Source organism: Anguilla anguilla, chromosome 9, assembly GCF_013347855.1.
Source record: "Anguilla anguilla isolate fAngAng1 chromosome 9, fAngAng1.pri, whole genome shotgun sequence".
NCBI lineage: Eukaryota > Metazoa > Chordata > Actinopteri > Anguilliformes > Anguillidae > Anguilla > Anguilla anguilla.
This window is the reverse complement of record NC_049209.1, coordinates 25,792,267-25,813,293: the sequence shown is the minus strand read 5'-3', so window position 1 is coordinate 25,813,293 and position 21,027 is coordinate 25,792,267. Positions and strand designations below refer to the sequence as shown.

At 46.8% G+C, this 21,027-nt stretch overlaps 1 protein-coding gene across 2 annotated transcripts in view; it reads left to right on the top strand.

The window, feature by feature from the left end:
* synrg (synergin, gamma) overlaps positions 1–19,920 on the top strand; it is a 31,902-nt gene extending 11,982 nt beyond the window's left edge. For both annotated transcript variants that reach the window (XM_035434103.1, XM_035434102.1), the window contains 13 exons: positions 396–592; positions 2,008–2,265; positions 2,850–2,989; positions 4,517–4,632; positions 5,164–5,226; positions 7,131–8,081; positions 9,434–9,961; positions 10,648–10,811; positions 11,570–11,623; positions 11,732–11,828; positions 13,223–13,371; positions 15,390–15,500; positions 18,420–19,920. In XM_035434103.1, the coding sequence (XP_035289994.1) occupies positions 396–592; positions 2,008–2,265; positions 2,850–2,989; positions 4,517–4,632; positions 5,164–5,226; positions 7,131–8,081; positions 9,434–9,961; positions 10,648–10,811; positions 11,570–11,623; positions 11,732–11,828; positions 13,223–13,371; positions 15,390–15,500; positions 18,420–18,551 (2,960 nt within the window). In that variant the 3' untranslated portion in view covers positions 18,552–19,920. The remainder of the gene's footprint in view (positions 1–395; positions 593–2,007; positions 2,266–2,849; positions 2,990–4,516; positions 4,633–5,163; positions 5,227–7,130; positions 8,082–9,433; positions 9,962–10,647; positions 10,812–11,569; positions 11,624–11,731; positions 11,829–13,222; positions 13,372–15,389; positions 15,501–18,419) is intronic.
* The last annotated feature ends 1,107 nt before the right edge of the window (positions 19,921–21,027 follow it).

Below are 21,027 nucleotides of genomic sequence, written 5' to 3'. Positions count from 1 at the left end.
AATAAATGTCCAGCTCAATAAATGGGTTGTATGTGATTTTATTTAAATTGGGTTAGTCACTGTGTGAAATGGTTTCCCAAACCAAAGGTCAGATTCCAGAGATGAGGCAGCAGCAAAAGACTAGAGTAACTGCTAAATGTAAAAAAGGTAGTTGAGGGTTGTAGTGAATAATAATGATGCTAGCAAGGCCATTTATGAATATTTATAGGCTCTGGGGCTCTGACCCGTAGGTGTTAATGATCAATTCTCCCTTATATCTGACAAAACAGTGCAAATAATATAGAAAACAAAATGACAAGTACTCTTGCCTGTGTGAGATCTGTGCTCCATATTCCAGTGTGAAAAATCTGAACTCTTTCCCTATGTTCTGTGCTCTGGCTTTACCCGTCTCTCAGATCTGTACAGGCAGGTGCTTGAGTTCACCATGACCCCAGCAGGCATAGACACCGGAAAGCTCTACCCCATCCTGATGTCATCTGGGCTGCCCAGGGAGGCGCTGGGGCAGATCTGGGCCACAGCCAATCGCACGACGCCTGGCAAGCTGACGAAGGAGGAGCTGTACACCGTGTTGGCCATGATTGGTGTGACCCAGGTAGACTGTGATCTAATTGGTTGTTTTGGTATTAACATTGACATTGTTTCTTACGGTTGACACATGCACAGTAGGATTCTATTTGTATTCTATAGGGTGATATTTGTATGAAAGCAAAGAAACAAAGAGAGTTATTGCCATGGGAGTGCACTTTGTCTTTTGTCCATTTAGATGAAATGTGTGAAATTACATTTTTAAACAAGGAAAATTATCATTTTATGTATATACAATTATTTACATATGTTAAATGCATTTATATTTATAAATATGTAAAATATAAGATGTGTTCTAAGCTCTTGATATCTTTCTATAGCCAGTAAATGGGAATACAATATGAAGGCAATACTAGATATCAGAAAGCCATTGAGAGGTCCTCCTGACCAGTCATGTTATTGGATCTTCAATAAGCTTTTGGAATTGTGAGTGTTGTGGCAAAGACGCCTCTCATTTGAGAGATTTTTTTTTCTTGGCCCATTTGATGCTGAGTGAAATGAAGAAGTGGTTCGTTTGAAGCATAGTCTGAAGCCCCCTGGGTGCACTGAGGCCTCAGCTGAAATTCGGAAACTAACGCGGTACCCGAGTGGACGGGAGGGAGCCTGTCACCGCTGGCTCACCGCGTCCTCCCGACCGCGGCCTGGCTGCTGCGATAATAAACCTTTTGTGATGCAAATGGAAGCCTCTCGGGGTCGCTCTCATAGCACAACTTTCTTTGCGCTGATTAAAAAACAAAAAAACATACCTGCAGACGGCTGCTGGTGACGGCTGCTGAAATGGAACTTGACTGTGATGAATCATTTAATCAGGTGTTGCTTCTTGTGCTTGGCGGAGGCTTGGAGGAGAGGGGCAGAAGTGAACTAAGGATATTCGTAAGCGGAAAATTAGAGGACAGAGGATGGAGGTACAGTTTCCAGATGTTGACTAGTGCCTCTTACAAATTTCCAAAGCAAAACCAGAGATTTTAGGAAACGCCATTGTGACTACGAGTTTGTAGGTTCAATTCCCCGGTGGGGTGCTGTTGTACCCTTGAGCTAGGTCCTTAACCTGAATAGCTTCAGTAAATATCCAGCTGTAGAAGTGGATTGTAAGCTGTGAAATTCTGTCTTGATAAGAATATCTGCTAAATGCTCAGCAGCGGGTGCGTCCAGACCTGAATACTGCCTTCCTCTGGCCTGGCTGCAGTAACCTTCCTCTGGTCTGCCTGTATCTCCTGCCTGCTTAGTGCAGCTCATCAACGCAGTGACCACGCCTCCCAGACTAATCAAAATAATCTGCACTCTCCTCAGCAGATGAAGGACATTGCTGTGATTGGCCAGCTCTGCAGAAGTGTTCCTCTCCTGTAGTCCCTTTGAGTGGAGATGGAGGTGGATTGATGAGAGGGGCTGTAGTAATAACGTTTGTTTTCTAATCTCTGACAGAACGGGCTACCAGCATCCCTGGATGTGCTGAGCCAGTTCCCCTCCCCGCCATTGCCTAACCTGCCTGCTGTTGCCATGGTGCTGCGCCAGCACCAGCACCAGCACCAGCAGCCCAGCATGCCCCAGCCTCCTGTGCCCATGGTGATGCCCGCTGCCATGGCGCCGGCCATGGGCATGACCCTCCCTGCTCCCGCCATGGCCCCCAGCACTGCCACGCAACCCACCGCCGGCTTCGTCACCAACTTCCCTCCTGCTCAGGTAACAGCTCAGGTTTCAAGTTTGTTTGAATTGGAGTTTGCTTGTGGTTTCATGCATACTTCATAAAGTATCCTAAGATAAGACCTGTGCTTGGTAAGTTCGCTTGTAGTTATGCTGCACCTTTTACATGGAATACCTTGCAAGCAGAAACTTGATTACTTTGTTAATGTTGATCGTTTTAATTTGATAATTTCAGACAGAATGTAAATGCTTTTAATCATGTTCAACCCAGAATGTGTGCTCTTTTAACTCTTCTGATCGTCTTGTCTGTGTTTTATGTTAATGTAGTGTGGTACATTTATGTACTGTATGCTGCTGTCTTGGCCAGGGCTCACGTGTAAAAGTGATGTAAATCTCACTGTGACTTCCTTGGTAAAATAAATGATGAATAAAAAAAATAAGAAACAAAGGCGAAAAGAGTTATCGCGAAAGTCGAATATGAAAACAGTATAATGAGTGTAATTGCTGTAGGCGTAATGAGACATGATAATTAGCACAGTGCAGCCGTGTGTTCTCTGCTGTTCCCACTGTGCAGCACACTCGGCCTTATTGATTAAATCATGGCTGTTTTCTCTTCGCCTCAGGAGGCCAAACCCGAGGACGATGATTTCCAGGATTTCCAGGAGGCCCCCAAGGCGGGGTCAGGGGACGTCTCTTTTGCTGACTTCCAGGGAGAGACAGGGGGCAGCTTCTCCTGCCTCGCTCCCTCCCAACCCCAGAGCAGGTACGGCCTGGACCCCAAGACTCATAAAGCACTCAGCCAGCCAGGCAGTCAGTCAGCCACCCAGCCAGCCAGTCAGTCAGTCAGTCAGCCGGCCAGCCAGCCAGCCAGTCAGCCAGCCAGCCAGCCAGTCATTCAGCCACCCAGCCAGCCAGCCAGCCAGTCATTCAGCCAGCCAGCCAGCCAGTCAGTCAGCCAGTCCATCAGTCAGCCAGCCAGCCAGCCAGCCAGTCAGTCAGCCAGCCAGCCAGCCAGTCATTCAGCCAGCCAGCCAGCCAGTCAGTCAGCCAGCCAGCCAGCCAGCCAGTTAGTCAGCCAGCCAATCAGTCAACCAGTCAGTCAGCATAGGCCTGGCTGTTTCTGATAGAGCTGTAGACATGGGCATAGAATATGTCCAGGTTTCCTTTGCTGGCAGTGCCTCCTGACTTTGGCATGCACTACAAGCTATATATTTTTAACATTAAAAGTGTATAGCTTCCAAATAGCCTGTGATTTACCCTCCCCCTACACCCCGTCTTTAAAAATGAAACTCTGTCTCCTCACTTAATGAACCCTGTTTGGCGGCCAGATGATAAGCTTTCTCTTGTCTGTTGCTTTTGAAACCCACCCAGAGAGGTTTCCTCGCTGCTTGGGTAATGGGCACGGCGGTTGATTATTTTAATGACAGCCAGTGAGAACAGGCCTAGCAAAATGAGCTAATTTCACAGTCGAAATCTCAATTTTGTTCTAGCCTGAAATATAAAGAGGGCTTTGTTTCGGCACCATGTCTTCATCTCGTATCAATGTCTAATTAAAAACAGCTTTTTTTTTTTCTTTGCTACGGAATGAGCTAATTGGCGACTGTTATTTCTGTGGAGAGAATAGTTTGGAAATAGCAAGTTTTGCTGTCTGGTGAGGGAACGGTTCAATACTCAAGTGACCAATGGAAGTTCTGTCTCGTCCAATCGGCCTTCAGCTGAGTCAGAGTAACCTGTCAGGTCCCAGAGGAGCTTATTCAGAGGTGCTGCTGAATGACTAAAGGAACTGAAATAGATGACTATTTGAAATGCCTTCAGAGGACTTTTTCCACATGATTTATACATGGAATATACGTACATCACAATTTTGTTTATTTCTTTTTTAATATATTTTCATATATTAAGTTTTTTTTCTCAGGTTTTGATTATAATTTCTTTTATGCAATCTAATATATTTTCCTGTTTCTTTTTTTGGATGCGTTACCTTCCTTTAAAGTGGTCAGCCTATAAGCCCTTTCGAGTTTTTTTTAACCAGCTATTCTCATTTGTTTGTTGTTTTAAACTTTTGTGTATTTACAGTTACGTCAATTAAGCCGAACTAAGGTTGGAGTCCATTTCTTTACAGTTCAGTCAGTTCTTTTCCGTTCATGAAATGCATAAAATGCCCAGTGTGCTCTCTCAGGAATTTTCAGTCGGTTAATTATATTTCTGTTCATTGACTGAATAGAAATTTTGCTTTTGACTGGGGTTTAGTCAGGATGGTGAGCGATTGATGAATGCTCTCTTCCCCTAGCGCTCCTCCAATGCTGATGCCAGTGTCCGGAGCGTCGTCGTCGTCCTCCTCTGACAGATACGCCGCCTTCAAGCAGATGACTGTGGGGCCGGCCCCCTCCCTGCCCACGGCTTCAGGTAGCGTCTCCAGCCACGCCCTTTGACCCCTGAGCCGCGTGCTGCGCACCAAGCTCGCCTCAAATTACATCAGACCCCAAGCCCCACACCTGCCTGAGCAGTTGAACCAATCCACTCGGCCTGCAAGCATGTTAGTCATGATTACGTTTGTTTTGGTGGGAAAGAAATGTATTTTAATGCATTATTTTTTATCATTATGTTAATTTAGGTTTCACAAGGAAATCCAGTATACAAAATAAACTATATTTACTGTGTCAATTACTTTCACCGAACTCACCCGCAACCAATAGCATGCTTCTGTTAGAAAACGCAAGAACAAGTAAAAAAAAAAATATATATATATAAATTATAAATATGCATAACCTCTCTGCGATCTTAACTTTAATGTGATCCTGTTCCAACGTTCTGCATCCCTGCAAGATTGTTTCACTGCAGGTCTGTAATTTGAATCCGGAAAACAGCCTTGTCCACAAATTCTGTGCATGTCGTGGTCAATCGAACAACTGACTTTATTTCCCTCTCTTCTCTTAGATCCTGGGGATAAATACAGCATTTTCAGGCAGCTTGACCATTCTGCAGATCAGAAGTGTGTAGGTAAGCCAAATCTGTCCCGTCCCCGACCCCATTACGGCAGTTTCAATCGTTGCGTAAACGATTCAGTGAAGTTTTCTCGCGCGGCCCTGGAGAGCGTTTCCATAGTCGAAATTACAAGCCCCGCCCGCACACACTGAGCCAAATGAGCGCCATGGGAGATGGGACAATTGAACAGAAAAAAAAGACTCCCAAATTATGCCTGTTTGAGCAGTTTGGCGCAAATAGTTACTTGACTGTTTATTAACTTAAGGTGTCAGATGAATGTGGTGTGTTTACGCGTATATGTATGCGTGCATGTGCGTTTGTGTGTGTGTATATGTGTGTGTCTGCGTGTATATGTGTGTGTGTATATGTGCGTGTCCGTGTGCGTGTTTGTGTGTATGTGTGTGTGCGTGTGTGTGTGTGTGTATATGTGTGTGTCTGCGTGTATATGTGTGTGTGTGTGTGTGTGTATATGTGTGTGTCTGCGTGTATATGTGTGTGTGTGTGTGTGTATATGTGTATATGTTTGTGTCCGTGTGCGTGTGTGTGTGTATGTGTATATGTGTGTGTCCGTGTGCGTGTTTGTGTGTATGTGTGTGTGTCTGCGTGTATATATGTGTGTCTGTGTGTTTGTTTATGTGTGTGCGTGTGTGTGTGTGTGTTTTTGTGTATGGTTCTCCTCATCGTGTTCTTTTTTTTGTTCTTGTGATGCACACAAATGGTGTTGACGGAGATGACTCTCCCGTCCCTGTTTCACTAGAGCAGTGTCCAGCAGGGACTGCTTTTTCAGCTCCAGTAAGTCTTGGTTGCAGTGGCCTCTTGAGTTTCCTGGGTATTTATAATGCTCAGGCCATTTCTTGACATAATTTTTTTCCTGTGTGTTGCTTTTATAATTACAAAATAAAAAAAAGAAACTCCTCCTTGTTGCCCTCATCATCGAGCTTGAGCATTGTAGTTTTGCTTTAGCCATACTTCCGTTATTCCTTGCTGTCAGCTATTGGTCTTCACAAACGCTGGCTGTAAAATTTGGAGCAGTCAGAGTGGGGGATGTGGGGGGGGAGGTTTCAGAGAACTTCAGGCATTGCATAATTTAGAGACTCATCTTTTAGCCTGCCGCTTCTGTAATGTTATCTTCCCCGTCGGAGACTGCGGCATTGCAGAGTCTTGTTTTCGATTTTGTGTGATCCTGTTTTCAGTCAGGGCTTCTTCTGTTCCATGTGTGAGCTGTGATGAGGTGTGAGTGCTGCTGTGCTGTGTGTGTGTGTGTCTGTCTGTCTGTCTGTTTACTGTAGTGGGGCATGTGTGTGTGCCCCTGTGCACTGTGTTTGGGTTTAGTAGTGAGTGTTCTGTGTTTTGGTGCATGCGTTTGTAATAGGGTTGCAAGTTTGAGGAATTTTCAGTGGGAATTTAAGGGAATTAACAAGAGTGAATAGTTTTTTGTAGACTGATTGCTTTCTTGACCCTTTTATTCTCTTTGCCATCAATTGAAATATATTCTTCAAGACAAAACAGGCTTTCTCTGTTTTTGCTTTGAATTTGTGAGTAAGACTGAACATTTTAACATTGAATATTATTTCACAAAATATGAAAATATTATCTTCAAATATTATTTGTTTTATGCCAATTACCTCTGTATCTTGGGTATTGGGTAAAATCTCAGCAGCTCCAGGTTTTCCTGGTAGTCCCTGTTCTAAGCTGAATTGCGCTTTTCTGTGCCAATGGCTGGCTGTGTGGTTGACTTTTTTTTCTCTCTCTTTTCCCAAATTTCCAATGTCCTGATTATTATACAAGAGTTGTTCAACTTTTATTTTGAAATGAAAACCCTATACTGTTGAAGTCAAAGTATGACATGAGAGTGAGAGCAGCTGCTGAATGGAGCCATGTTTGCTACTCTTACTCAGCGGCTTTGTCTGTTCCCACAGGTGAGGGATCTGAGGACTTCTCTTCCCCTGCTGCCGACGACGGCTTCACAAGCTTTAAAACTGCCGACAGTGTTTCCCCACTAGACCCTCCCAGCCAGGCCAAGATTTTCCAGCCAGCTTTCCCTCCTTCCTCTCCTCAGTGCCCCTCTCACTCTCTCCCCCAGCAGCCTCACATGTCCCCTCTCCCTCAGCCCAAAGCCACCTCACTCAGTGTAGCAGACTTGGACCTCTTTTCTTCTCTGGCCCCTGGCCCTGCTCCCGCCCCTGCAGCCTCTGCGGAGGCCACGCCCCCAGCCCATCCCTCTGCTCCGCCTCCTCTAGCAGCCCCCCCGGGAGGAGGGGTCAGGCCCCATGCGGGAGGAATGGGGAACTTTGGAGACTTTGCGCTCTTCGGCTCCATGCCCTCCTCCTCCTCCTCCTCGGTAATGGGCGTGGCTCCCTTGGGAGACGGGGTGGCCCAGGACGACTTCGCCGACTTTGCGGCCTTTGGTGGCTCTGGGGCGCTTGAAGGCGAGGCGCAGGTTGGGGGGAGCGGGGTTGGGGGCGTGGCCGGCCTCGTGGGAACGCCCCCCCGGCAGCGCTCCTCGGACAAGTACGACGTCTTCAAGCAGCTCTCTCTGGAGCTGTCCAAGGAGAGCGGGGCCGGCTCCCTGTCCTCCCTGCGCAGCGACGGGGACGACCTGGCCGACTTTCCCCCCTCCCGCCTCTGCGCCAGCCTGACCGCCTCCGACCGCAGCCTGGCGGGCAGGGCCAAGGAGGACTGCGCCTCCGTCAAGTCCCTGGACCTCCCGTCCATCGGGGGCAGCAGCGCGGGCAGGGAGGACTCGGAGGATGCGCTCTCCATGCAGCTGGACATGAAGCTGTCGGACTTGGGCGGGGACCTGAAGCACGTGATGTCGGACAGCTCCCTGGACCTGCCCAGTCTCTCTGCCCCTCCGCCCCCTGCTGCAGGTGGGTGGAGCCGCTGCCTGTGCTCAGCCAATGAGCACGCAGAACCCGTCCCTCCAAACCTTGGGACAGAGGGCATGTACTTATGCTTAGAAAGACTGCACTCAGCAGGCTTAATGTCATTCCACGATTCCTGCCAAATGTCATTGTGTGCCAGGATTCATGGAGTGCCATTAAGCGTAATTGCATATGGAAATGGAAATGCCACTCCGTGAATTTCTTGAATTCCCATCAAAGTCTTTATAAATTATACACTTACAGTCGTTTGGATCTATTCATGCGTCTGTTTATCCATCTCTTGATGTGTACTCTATCCGGTCAGAATGTGATGTAAACATATGTTAATTTGTCAGGAAGTCAAGCTTGCCAGTTATGGCACAGCAGTGTTAATGCATCCACCAGAGTTCAGAATATTAACTTAGCAAAAAAAGAAGCTTTCACAAGAAGCATCTGACTGTCACTTCTTCTTCAGGGCACTTCGCCTCCTCTCTTGTCCTTCTCTGGGGGTAATGGATGTGACATACTAGTGTATTTATTGAGAAATTCTACAAAAATATAATACTGGTTATGTGTAAAGGCCTGTGGGCCAAGTTACAGTGTTCTCATTAAGAATGTTCTGGCTAGACGCCTCCCAGAGACGCACTCTCTGCTTTATAGCAATGATAGCTATCAGTGTGTGTGCGTGCGCGTGCATGCGTGTGTGTACTTGCGAGAGAGAACGGGAGAGAGAACACGTGTCTGTGTGCCCTTGAGAATGATGCATGTCCATATTAATGTTGTATTTGGACATGCTGTTCCTGCTTTCTAACAGGCCTGTCCACCAGCAGACCACCTGTTGTGGCGTTCTGCCCTGTCAGCAGTGCAGTTTGAAAAATAATGTTAGACTAAGAAAAACACATCGATTTTTCTAATTATATATATTGAGATTTTTTACCGCTGTATTCCAGAAATGGATTACTATTTGGTGGAAAAACAGCGTACAGGATTTTACCTCCTATCAAATTCACCTTTAAATATAATATTTCCATAGCTGCATTAGCGATTTTTGCTGACGTCACACATTTCGAGCTGTAGTGAAGGTGCCTGACATTCCCTCACGGGAGTCTGTGCTGTTCTAGTGAGCTTTTAAAGGCAGATTCCTGTACCTCTGAGCCCACAGTGAGGTTTCAATGGCACCGTGTGATACAGCAATTTAGAAAATGGCGCTGTAGGTATACGACTTTGCCACACTGTTCTGTGATACCTTTAGTCTGCTGCTGTGTTTGCTCACTGCGCTGCAGTCTTTGAGTGGGGTTGGACAGAATCTGTTCCGTGTTCATCAGACAGCTTCTCAGTTGCCTTCGCTTTCTTGGCAGAAGCGGATGATTTGAAGTTCGATCCCTTCGGCACGTCTGTGGCCAGCGGCGCGGTCGGCTACGATTGGCCGGACAAGGAGGACTCCTCGGCCAGTCACGGGGCGAAGGTGCCCGCGGGGCCGTCGGCCGCGCCCAGCAAAGAGTCGGTCGGAACCTCGGACTCCGCCGCCACCCACGCCAGCCCGGCCAAGCCCGCCGTTCTCCCCACCAAGGACGGCCCTCCCGGGAACGCCAACTTCGAAGCGTTCGCTGATTTTGTGTCTTTCAACGAAGGGGGCGCCGGCGGGGATGACGAATTTGGGGACTTTGCTGTCATCGTGGCGGAGAAGCCTGACTCCCCCCGCCCCCCGGCTGACCCCTCCCTCGACGGAGCCCAGGGCGAGGTCACCGACGAGTTTGGGGCCTTCCAGGGCGACAAGCCCAAATTTGGCAAATTTGACTTCCTCAAGGCCAGCTCCCAAGCGAAGGTGAGGTCCAGCGAGGAGATGATCCAGAGCGAGCTAGCAACCTTTGACCTCTCTGTACAAGGTGAGACGCCAGCTCTTTCACTTTGCCTGAAAGAACTCTACAGCGATGATCTTATCTCATTTCCCATTGTGCACAATGAATAATATGAATGTGCATGTTTTGTGATATAATGAATAAATGTAACACTCCAAATGTGGACAAGAAGTAGAATGAAATCTGCTTCAATAGGCTGTAAGTGTTTTATGTGCATCAGTGCCAATATGCTCAATGTGAATGCCTGCTGAAGGATCACTTTGTTCATTGCTGGTTTGTTGCAATATTACGGCTGGCCAGTAGGTGGCAGCATGTGGATTTCTACGTCCGCAGTTGGGCAGATTGGAGATGGATTAACAAAGCACTATCAGCAGATATTAATTGCATCCACCTCTACCGCTGATGTGTTCTTTATTTTTTTTACTACTGTTATAGTGTTAACGGTGCTCATGTATAATTTATCACGACCTCCACAAAGTGATAAAAACCTCATTTGCTGAATATTGATTCCTCTTTCTGCTGTTTAATCTAATTTGTTCAAGCGAAAGTGTTTTTGCTGATTTCATTGTATATCTCTAATTGGTGCTATGGGATGGAAAATCGCAGTGATGGGGGGGAGGGTGTTTGGCTAGTGGGAGGGGATTGATTTCTCTCGAGGGGTGTGGGATTTACTCTGATGATGCTCTCTTGTGTCCATCTCTCCCATTGGTCAGACTCCCAGAAGAGGAGCCACAGCCTGGGAGATAAAGAGATGGGACGCTCCACCCCCTCGCCCGCCCCCGAGCAGCCCCACCGCGACCGCTCCAACACCCTGAGCGATAAACCCACTCTGCCCGTCATCCGCGACAAGTACAAGGACCTGACCGGGGAGGTGGAGGTGATGACCGCTAATCGACCGAGGCACAGTCCGGTCGTCTCTGTTGCGCAGTCTCGGTCCAGTCTGACCATATTGTCCTCTCCCCTATGTTTAAACTCTTTTATCGCTTGTTTTCCCTGACTTCTCAAATTCTGGACGCCTAAAGTGTTTTGTCAGCCAAACCCATCACTGTTAAGCCGTCTCTCGGTTCAGGAGAGCGTGGACAGCCTCGCGCTTCCCTCAGATGAAGTCAGCTGTCTCTTCTCTCCGCTCTGCGGCCCACCAGCTGAGCTGCGCAGCTGTTGAGCTGGAAGACTGCACTTCCTGTCCTGCAGCCAGACTGTAGCCGCCCGATCGGCCACAGGAGGCGCTGTTGCGCAGAGAGGCGGGGAATATGGTGCTAACTGAAACTCTCCCTCCCTGGGGACACTGTGGCTAATTACGCATCACCCCTGCCAGCCGCTGTTATATTAGGAGGCATGATTACAAGAGATGAGATAATGAGCTACAACTTCAAGATGATGTGCAAGTGCAACACAAAAGTGCAGGATGAAGATACAAGTGTAACATAAAAGTGCTAGACGATTGAGATTCAAGGACTCAAGTGATATAAGACAGTCATCCGGTTTGTCACTGGTCAGAATTCAATTCCATTTAGCCTGGGGCACATACCAAATGCTTTTGCTTTAGCTGGATGTGCCACATTAAAAGTCCCCCTTTTCACATGCTGACGCATCTCTAGTCCCTACTTCACCTGTGGTTTTGCTTTCTCCATTCAGGAGAGTGAGCGCTATGCATACGAGTGGCAGAGGTGTTTGGAGAGCGCGCTGCAGGTAACTGAATGCCCCCCCCCCCCTCAGAACAGTCGCCTCTCTGATCATGCTCACTGAGGCTGCAGTTCTGGTTGGTTCTTATTGTTGCCTGCTCCCCGCCTCCTGCAGGTCATCAGCAAGGCCAACAACACCCTCAACAGCATCAGCAGCTCAGCCATCTGCACAGAGGTGATCCAGTCCGCTCAGGGAATGGAGTATCTGCTGGGTGAGACTGCCATCTCACTGCTCACTCTGTACACACCGGGACAGACAGCTGTGTAACTTCTCACTCACTACACACAGGGACCAACAGCTGCCACTACTCACTCACTACACATAGAGTTAAAGACAGCTGTGTAACTTCTCACTCACTACACACAGGAATAAAGATGGCTGTGTAACTTCTTACTCACTACACACAGGAATAAAGACAGCCGTGTAACTTCTCACTCACTACACATAGAGCTAAAGACAGCTGTGTAACTACTCACTCACTGCACATCCCTCTTACTCACTGTGCACAGGGACATGCAGAGCTGGTTCACTTCCTGATCACTCCACATTGGGATGTAGCTAACTGCTACACTACCTGTTGGGACCTAGAGCTGAGTCGCTACATGCTCGGCCATGCAGATTGGTCTCGACGTATGGTCCTATGCGCGGAAATTAGGATGTTGTGGGATATCAGTTATTTGACACTGTTTGTGTTCTTGGAGTAATTGGCTGTGTTCACACCAGATGCGTTTCATCGGCTTGGAAATGTGAGACGCACTACCTGTCTTGATTTTATGAAGCCTTCTCTGAAAAAGAGTGCTGTTGCTAGGCAACCACACTCTGCTCCTGTCAATCACTTACGTAACAAATTTAAAGGCATTCGCCTTAATTATTTCACCCGAAAATAATTTGCCATGGATGTCCACATGGCACTAATTTGTCGCTGTGCTTTGGACCTCTTATTTTTGTCAAGGGAGTTACGATTTGTGAAATCGTACCACTTCAAGGAGCCAGAAACCGTAACAACCTACTTGTCTTTCATCTTCTTTATTTACAACGGAATCAACGCCCGCCTCTATTTTCATGCAATTGGACAGCAGAGAAAAGAATGATGTAGGCACCGGTTTCTCAGAGCGCTTCAAAATAGGATCATTTTCAGCTCCACACTCACCTAGAAACAGCGAGGTGCCCAGAGCGGATAAACGCGAGCCGCCTGGTGTGCAAAAACAGCGTGGAAAACGCTGAAAATAATCTGAAAAAAGGTGCCCCCAGCTGTTCAAGCGCGTCCAGTGTGGACGCAGCCGTCGGAGTCTTTTCTGCTCTGGCGAGTCTGACTCCGTGTTCCAGCATGTGAACAGGAGAACTGTGCCTGCTGAGACTCCACTTTAATGTTCCTGCCTCAGGTCAGCTTGGTTACAGTACATGTAGGTTAATTAAATGGGTCAGGCGGAGAGAAGGTGTTTTTAAACCTTTTATTCCCTGCTCATTTTTAGCATCACTTTTATGTGCTGAATGTTGTATCGAGCCTCCTACTTCTGTGTGGGTGGATCGAACCGATTGAGAAATTTCCCAGCTCTTCTCTCCGTCTCCTCACCCCCTCTCTCTTCCCTTCTTCTGCTTTCCCAGGTGTGGTGGAGGTGTACCGGGTCACCAAGCGGGTGGAGCTGGGCATCAAGGCCACGGCTGTGTGCTCCGATAAGCTTCAGGAGCTGCTGAAGGACGTCAGCCGGGTGTGGAACAACCTGATGGGCTTCATGTCCCTGGCTAAGGTCACGGTGAGTGGCGGGCGGCATTGCCGTGGCTACAGTGTCGGTTAATAGCAGGTGACCTATCCTTACGCAAAGTTTTTGGCAGGTGGCTTGTGATAGGTTAAAGTTACAGTTAGTTGTGGGTGGCTGCAGTCAGAGTTATTGGTGGGCGGGGGTTGTGCGAGGCTAAAGCCACAGATAATGGCAGGTGACCTGCTCTGGGTAAAGGCACAGTTAACACTAGAAGGGCCGCAGGCCACGCCATCAGGCGTTTTTGACTTTAAAATTAGAATTACTCCAAGACTATAACTACAGTACCCTCCTCCTTCCACGACTTTTCCTAAATATTTGGGCTTAGAATGACTGCGTTTTTGAAATTCAAAAAAATGGACTTGGTAGAGAAATACTGGGAGGTTGTGCCATTTTCTTTACAAAAACCCTGTCAGACAACAGGCAGCAGGTGTTCGTACTGTGGAGGTGCAAATGTATCGCTCTCTCCTCCGTCATGCTATTCAGCATCTGAATGACAGACACTTTGATACGAATTTCTCAATCAAGCGCTAAACTAAAATTCATTCATTGCAATCCTGCGATGAAGTTGAACACTTTACAATGCGGATGAATAATTTTGGCTGTTGCAGTTTTAGAGGTGATAGGTTTAAAACTCTGAGATGACGCCTCAGACATACAGTATGTTTTTCATTGCAACTGAGACTTTGAATAAACTCTGTAAATGTGGTGTCAGGTTTGCAAATGCTGTTGGAATAAGGCTGAAGACAACTGCGTGACCTATTTGTGTGTGGTCCTTGCTCACACAAACCACCAAAGCTGTGCGTTCTCTGTGGATTTCATGAGTAAGAGGAGAGAGACGTGTCTAAAAGCACATTCCAAATAGCGGAAATAGGGAAATGGAGGAACTTAGCCTACTGGATTTGTTAGGAAGGAAGGAATTCCTTATTTAAAAATATTTCACTTTGTATTTCTTTAACCGCTTTTTCCATTTTGTGTTTTGTCTTGCTTTGCATATTTTAGCACTTTTAACAGTGTGTCTGTAATATGCATGTTTTTCTCTTAGCCAATATTACAAAACTGTTTTGCAACATATGTATTTGTAATCTTTATTAAATTCGGTCGCTGTGGGTGCAGAACTCAAAACCTGATCCTCAATGGTGGTAATAGAAAAAAAAAAACGTGGCCTTTCTAATGTTAATTGCAGGTGCCTGTTCTAGGTAGTCACAGTTAATGGCAGGTAACCTATTCTGGGTGAAGTCGTCGTTATTGGCTGGTGACCTGTTCTGGATAGTCACTGTTAAACACCTCGCAGGTGACCTGTTCTGGGTGAAGTCACAGTTATTGGCACATGACCTGTTCTGGGTAAAGTTACAGTGGATGGCAGGTGACCTGTTCTGGGTAAAGTTACAGTTAATGGCGGGTCACCTGTTCTGGGTAAAGTCACAGTTAATGGCGGGTGTTGGAGACTGGAGGCCGAAGTGGCGGAGCAGCCTCTGCCTTGTGGCTTCGCTCTCTCAGGTGCGCAGATGTAATATGATCTGATAGTAGGCGATGCGGCACTGGCTGTCCAGGAATCCTACAGTGACAGATGCAAGGAGATAAAGCTGGATTTACAAGACAAATAAATGACAAATATTGTGTGAGTAGCACTTCGCTGCCAAGAATGTTGCTGACTAAATGTGAAGTATATAGCGATGGGAAGTATTCCTGACGGTGAAGCCTGTGTTTAAATAGCCTTCCATTCATCTTAATTCCCCACTAAGCCCTCCATTTGTAGCTGTTTCTAGAAAAGAAGAAAAAACTGCTCTACGGCTCTAAGAAATGAGTTTTTGTGAGCCACTCCAGATTTCACACATTTCTGCATTTGAGTGCATGTGTCAGGTCTCAGAGCTAAATGCACCTAGACTCATACAGCACTGATACTGGCCGAAATGGTGCTGTGCTGGGACAGGCTGCCCGATTGTGGAAGCGTGGAAGTGGCAGTGGCTGTGAGGTCATTATTAATGCTGTTTTTCTGGCTGTCTGTGCTGCAGCCTGATGAGAGCTCGCTGGATTTCTCCTCCTGTATCCTGAGGCCTGGTATAAAGAATGCCAAGGAGCTGGCCTGTGGAGTGTGTCTGCTGAATGTGGACTCTCGCAGCAAGGTGAGGAGTGTGTGTGTGTGTGCATGTGAGTGTGAATATGTGTGTGTGCCTGTGTGTGTGTATGTGTGAGTGAGTGTGTGAGTGTGTGGGCATGTGCGTGTGTGTGTGTGTGTGTGTGTGTGTATTTGTGTGCGCTTGTGTGTGCATGCTGCTCAACAGAAGCAGTTTTTGGTCATGATGAAAGCTGTTGCTCAAAACAAAGTAAAATTCCTTCTCCTGTCCGTCAAAGCATTTCTCAGCTCTGTCTCAGGACAGACTCCCCCTGTCTCGGCTCGGTCTCACCCGATACTCTGCCTTTTAGTATTCTTCACGCTCGCCTGCTTCTTCCACCAGAAAGTGTGCGATAGAGCCGGAGAATTACATTAACTCCAGTCTGTTTAAATTGATTCACAGCTCCCCGTAAGGAGGACTTTGGCAGTAATGAGAGAACAGCGTGTTTGTCAGGGAATTTGCATCTTTGTCTTGCCAGCTGTTAAAAGTGTTTAAGAAACAAAGCAACCAATCTGACTGACAGCAAGAAAATGAGTTTTTTTTGTGTGTGCACAGCAGGGGGGCAGCGTGTGTGACTATGTTCTGAACCTCTCATTCGCAGAGGCGCGCTACTTCAGACCAAGGTGTTGTGTGAGGAGAGGGACTCGGGCAGGCCGTTCCGGGGGACGGGCGTGTGTGTGTGTGTGTGTGTGCGTGTGTGTGTGTGTGTGTGCGTGCGTGCATGTGTGTGTGTGTGCGTGCGTGCGTGTCTTTGTGTGTGTGTGTGTGCGTGTGTGTGTGTGTGTGTGCGTGCGTGCGTGTGTGTGTGCGCAGTCTGTGGGTCAGCGTCTCCTGCGTACGGGGGGCATCTCGGGTGCTGAAGGATCTAATGAAAGCCTCTCATAAGCTTCGCTTATGGCTTGAGAGTCGACAGGCTGCACCACATCACTTAACTTTCGTATTATGTTTGGGGTCGATTTGACCACATTCACTTTTATTTTAATTTGGTGGGATTAAAGAGCAAACATGCAATAAACCTAATGCTGTGTTTTCAGCAGTCCTGTACACAGGTGTGTTGGGTCATTTTGACCCCAGGCTCCGTAGCTGCATAAAACGTAAGAAAATGTGCAGCATGTAGACTGTAGCACCTCCTCAGGATTACTGCCTCAACCAATGATGTCACTCTGACTGTTGAAACGAGTGCCTGACTTGCCCTGTAGCCTTAGCCTCGTTAATATAAATGCATAAAGATCACTCAGTGCCTTTACATGAACTCCCTGCTGGCATCTGAGTTTGTTGTGTATGCATTAAACCAGAGCCCTTTGGTCGAACGCTGTGTGAGTCAGCCTTCTACAGGCTGTTCTATTGATTTTGCTTCATTTATTTTAAATGTTTTAATGATTTTTATCTAAATTTGGAATGCCCAATCGTATTCATCAGCTGTGCTCATTGCTGCAGCCTCTATCAGTCTGTGCGAGTGCGAGCTGCCCTCGGACACGTGCAGCGTTACGCACGCTGCTTACTGTCACACTGCAGCCCGTTCGCTGATCTTGCACAGATGGGAGTTGAAGGAAGACGCTTCATGTGCAGCTTGAGCAAGCAAGGCTTTGGCACCCGATTGGCCAGCAGGGGTCAGTGTTGAATGATGAGTCGTGGTCGTCCCAGCCTCCCGAATGCCTCCCTGTCTCTTCAGTGCAAAAGCCAATCGTGCGTCTGCCTGTGGAGGTTATGGCCGCGGTAGGCCCCGGCGCAGTTCAAATTCTATTCCGCTTTTAGAAGGTTTTATTTGTTTCTCCTGGATTTCAGCAGTTGACTTCATTCCCGTGTCCAGCTATAAGTTCTGTTTTGGTGTGAAAAGGTGCCATTCCTTCCGGAAGCCTTTTGAGGACAGAGTGTTGTGCTGAGGTCCAGTGAGCAAAGCCTCATGGGTAAATTCTCCTTGAATTCCAATCTGGAGCAGCTGACATTCAAGCAGGCTTCTTTATCAGCACTTTGCAATTAGCCGTGTCTCGTCTCTCCCCAGTGTCCATAGAAACAGAGCCATTTCATGTGGATAAATTGCACACCGTCACTTGCAGACAGGAAGGGAGAGAGAGAGAGAGAGAGAGAGAGAGAATTGGAGTGAGAGCGTGAGCGGGAGGGAGGGGATGCTGTGCCTTTTGTCCTTCGTTGTTCTCTCATTCTCATGAAAGACAGGCCACGGCCCTATACGATAATGTATGTGTGTTTGGGTGTGACAGGAGGAGGAGGGGAACGAATACGCACACACACACACACACACACACACACACACACACACACCTGTGACTTCAGTCATGCACCTCATTTATCTGTTTTCTGTCTGTACCTCCCAAGCTTCCTGTGCAGCCAGACACACGTGCGTGCGTGCGTGCGTGTGTGTGTGTGTGTCCTACCGGATGTCATGTATCAGTATATGGCCTGGCGTGTTAAGGATTATGGATTGGTATTGTACAGACGTATGAACATACATAAGCACGTAAATACATGCATATGAGTGCTGTCTCTGCGTGGGAGGCCATGACCACTCATTCATGACTCACTCCTCTCTGCACAATCTATGTTTCTAATATGAGCACTATCCATGCCTTTCACTGCACTGTTTGTGTGTGTGTGCGCATGCGTGCGTGTGTGTGTGTGCGTGCGCACACACTCCATATTCCATAAAAACTTAAGTACAAACATACATAAAGAAAAATGAATGGCAGGCATAGTTGTTATATTTCAGACGTTTGCATGTCAGTGTGATGATGCAGGTTGGTTAAATGTATATAACTAGCATCTGCAAGTTGGGTAGTAAAGTGTCTCTGGATGTGTGAGTTCATCAACACGCTCTATCACCCGGGGGTTCATATCTTCTCTCCCGTTTGTGTTAGCGTGTTTTCGATTCGTTATGATTCATTCATGTTTTCCCTCCCGTCCTCCACAAAGGCTTTCAACTCAGAGACCGACAATTTCAAGCTGTTCTACGGGGGGCACCAGTACCACGCCAGCTGTGCCAATTTTTGGATCAACTGCGTGGAGCCCAAGCCGCCAGGCCTCATTCTGCCAGACCTGCTCTGAGGCTCTGCCCGCCGGCGCCATGGTAACACGCGCGCGTGGTAATCGGCTGTGGTGGTTGAAAGCGTTCCAGCTCCCGGAGCCACACGTCGAGGTTAACCTTGCCTTCAGGGGCGAATGCCGAAATCATGGTGGCCTGCCTGAAAAAGCTCAACTCGATTTGTTTTTTGTTCATTATTTGTATTATTTATTTATTCACGGTTTTTTTAAAATTTTTTTTTTTTACTCATTTACTTCTGGAACCGCTACCACCTAGCAGTGGAAATGCACAGTTGTGGTTGAACACAAGGCTGGGTCTGTGTGGAAAATGCTGCTCTCTTGTTACACTGTAATGTAATACCCATCTTGTGCTGTCATTGTTTTGCTGTTGTTTTTCCCCCCCTTTCTTCTTCTTTATCCTCGCCTGTCCCTGGCAAATCGCTGCTGAAAGCCCCATGTTTACTGCCAGGCTTTCAGGGCACTTAACTCTCGCTTTCTTCTGAGCGAGGCAGCAAATAGCTGTGCTGGTACTGCTGCGTGTACAACAATGCTAAATATCTGAAATAATGTCGGGATGAGGGAGTGGGGCATTCTGAAAGAGGGCGGAACTGAGCTCTGGGGACTGTTGGCTAGATTGGGGAGCACCTCCCTTTTTTGGCCTAAAAGTTCAAATATAATCCCCTCCAATACTGGCCAAGTGAGTGTCTGCTATGGCATATCACTGAAGGTGGGTCTAGATGTAGGATGAGGTGGCTATTGATTCAATGCAGAGTATGAACTTTGAAAAGCTGTAGTAACTAATCGTTAAAGATGCGGTTTTTAAATGAAGTGGAGAGAGAGCGATAATGTGGTAATTGTAGTCTTCAGGCCTAATGCTGTCTCTTTGTCTACTTGTTTAAACTATTTTCTGTTGGGCTGTGGTATCTTTCCTGCTGGAACTAAGGCTGTTTGGTTGCTGGGTCTTAAAACATTTTAATAGATTTTAAAACGGTAATTAAACCTTCCAAGGTTCTGCACTGTGCTGAAAGGCAGCGATATTCTTTCGAATGAGAATATTGTGTGACGTACTGATTTTGAATGTCTTTTGTATAGTTTCTGAGGGGTTGTATTATCATGGTGACTTGGTGAGTAATTATGAAGCACTGTATATATTTTGAAAGGGAGTGTGGCTGGGGGATTTGAACTGGACTCGTCTGCGCAAGTGTCGGGCTGTTGCTCTCTTGCAGTGCCGCCAGTGCGCACCCAGTCTGTGGCAAAGGCATTTCCAGTCCTCTCTAACTCCTAGTGATTGCACTTTTTCCAGTCTGTTACCTTTATTAAAAAATAATCACAATTATTAACTCCCTGGACATAGAAGTGATGGTATTTGTGTAATAAATGATGAACACTGCAACAAATGGCGTCAGCTTCATTTTAGTGATGCCACACACTTTCATCTGCTCAACATTTAGGATGAAATATGAAATAAGCTGCATCAATTCCATATTTTATGGCTTGCACATGGCTGGAGTCATAATAGTAATTATAATAATCATGTTATTTATTTATATTATTTCTTTTTGTTGTCATGAAACTAGTATCTTTAAAAACCGTCATTTTCAAGAACAGCATGTATTCCTGTTTATACTTAACATCGCATTATGGTTTTGTCGCGTGGGGTTTTGAATCAGCTTTATTAGCTTACACTTTCATTCGCATGTAGGCATTTAACTTAACGATGGTTATCCGTTGTCTTACAAAAGTGCACACAAAGGTTTGGTAGCAATAGTCAGTATATAAACCTACAACATGATGTTATATTCCATAACAGGTGCCAGAAGGACATCGAGGATATAGTGCTTTAAGTAGAAAATGGGTTTGAGGATATAATGTAGCAAAGGTAGGTATAGTAAACCCAATCTTGAGTTATAGACACTGACAGAACACAGAGCTGGATGAAAACTTATGTTAAGACCAAAAATGACCAAAAAAGATTTAGCGGATAGGAGAGGTTTTCTCGCGACACCGACAGTTATAGCAAACTTGTGAAACTCCGCAGGCAGTGCCAATTTGCAGAGCCAGTGGCATTCAGACTGCAGCATACACAGCTTGTAACGGGCCCTTCTGTTCGACAGGAGCTGTCTCCAGGAGTGAATAAAGTTGTGTGAATGCAGCTGTCGGGCTGCAGTTATCAGAGACGGTGACTAACATCCGTAATGCTCCATGGACCTACCGAACAAAGGCTCCTCCCACTCACATTCACAACGTTTGCTTTTGAGTGCTCAGTGTTGCCAGTGCTTTCTATATCGGTCACACTGCTCTAATTTAATATCCTGTGGCAATGTGTTTTCTTTTTGAGATCTGAGATCGTGCCTCAATTGTGGAGCGAAATTGTCTAGCCGGAAATGAGATGTCTGCTGTATTGTGAGAGAAAAAGACTGGGTTATGAACAATGTTTGCGTGTGCATGTCTGTGTGTATTGTGTCTGCTCTGTGTATGTATGTTCTTTGTGTGTGTTTGT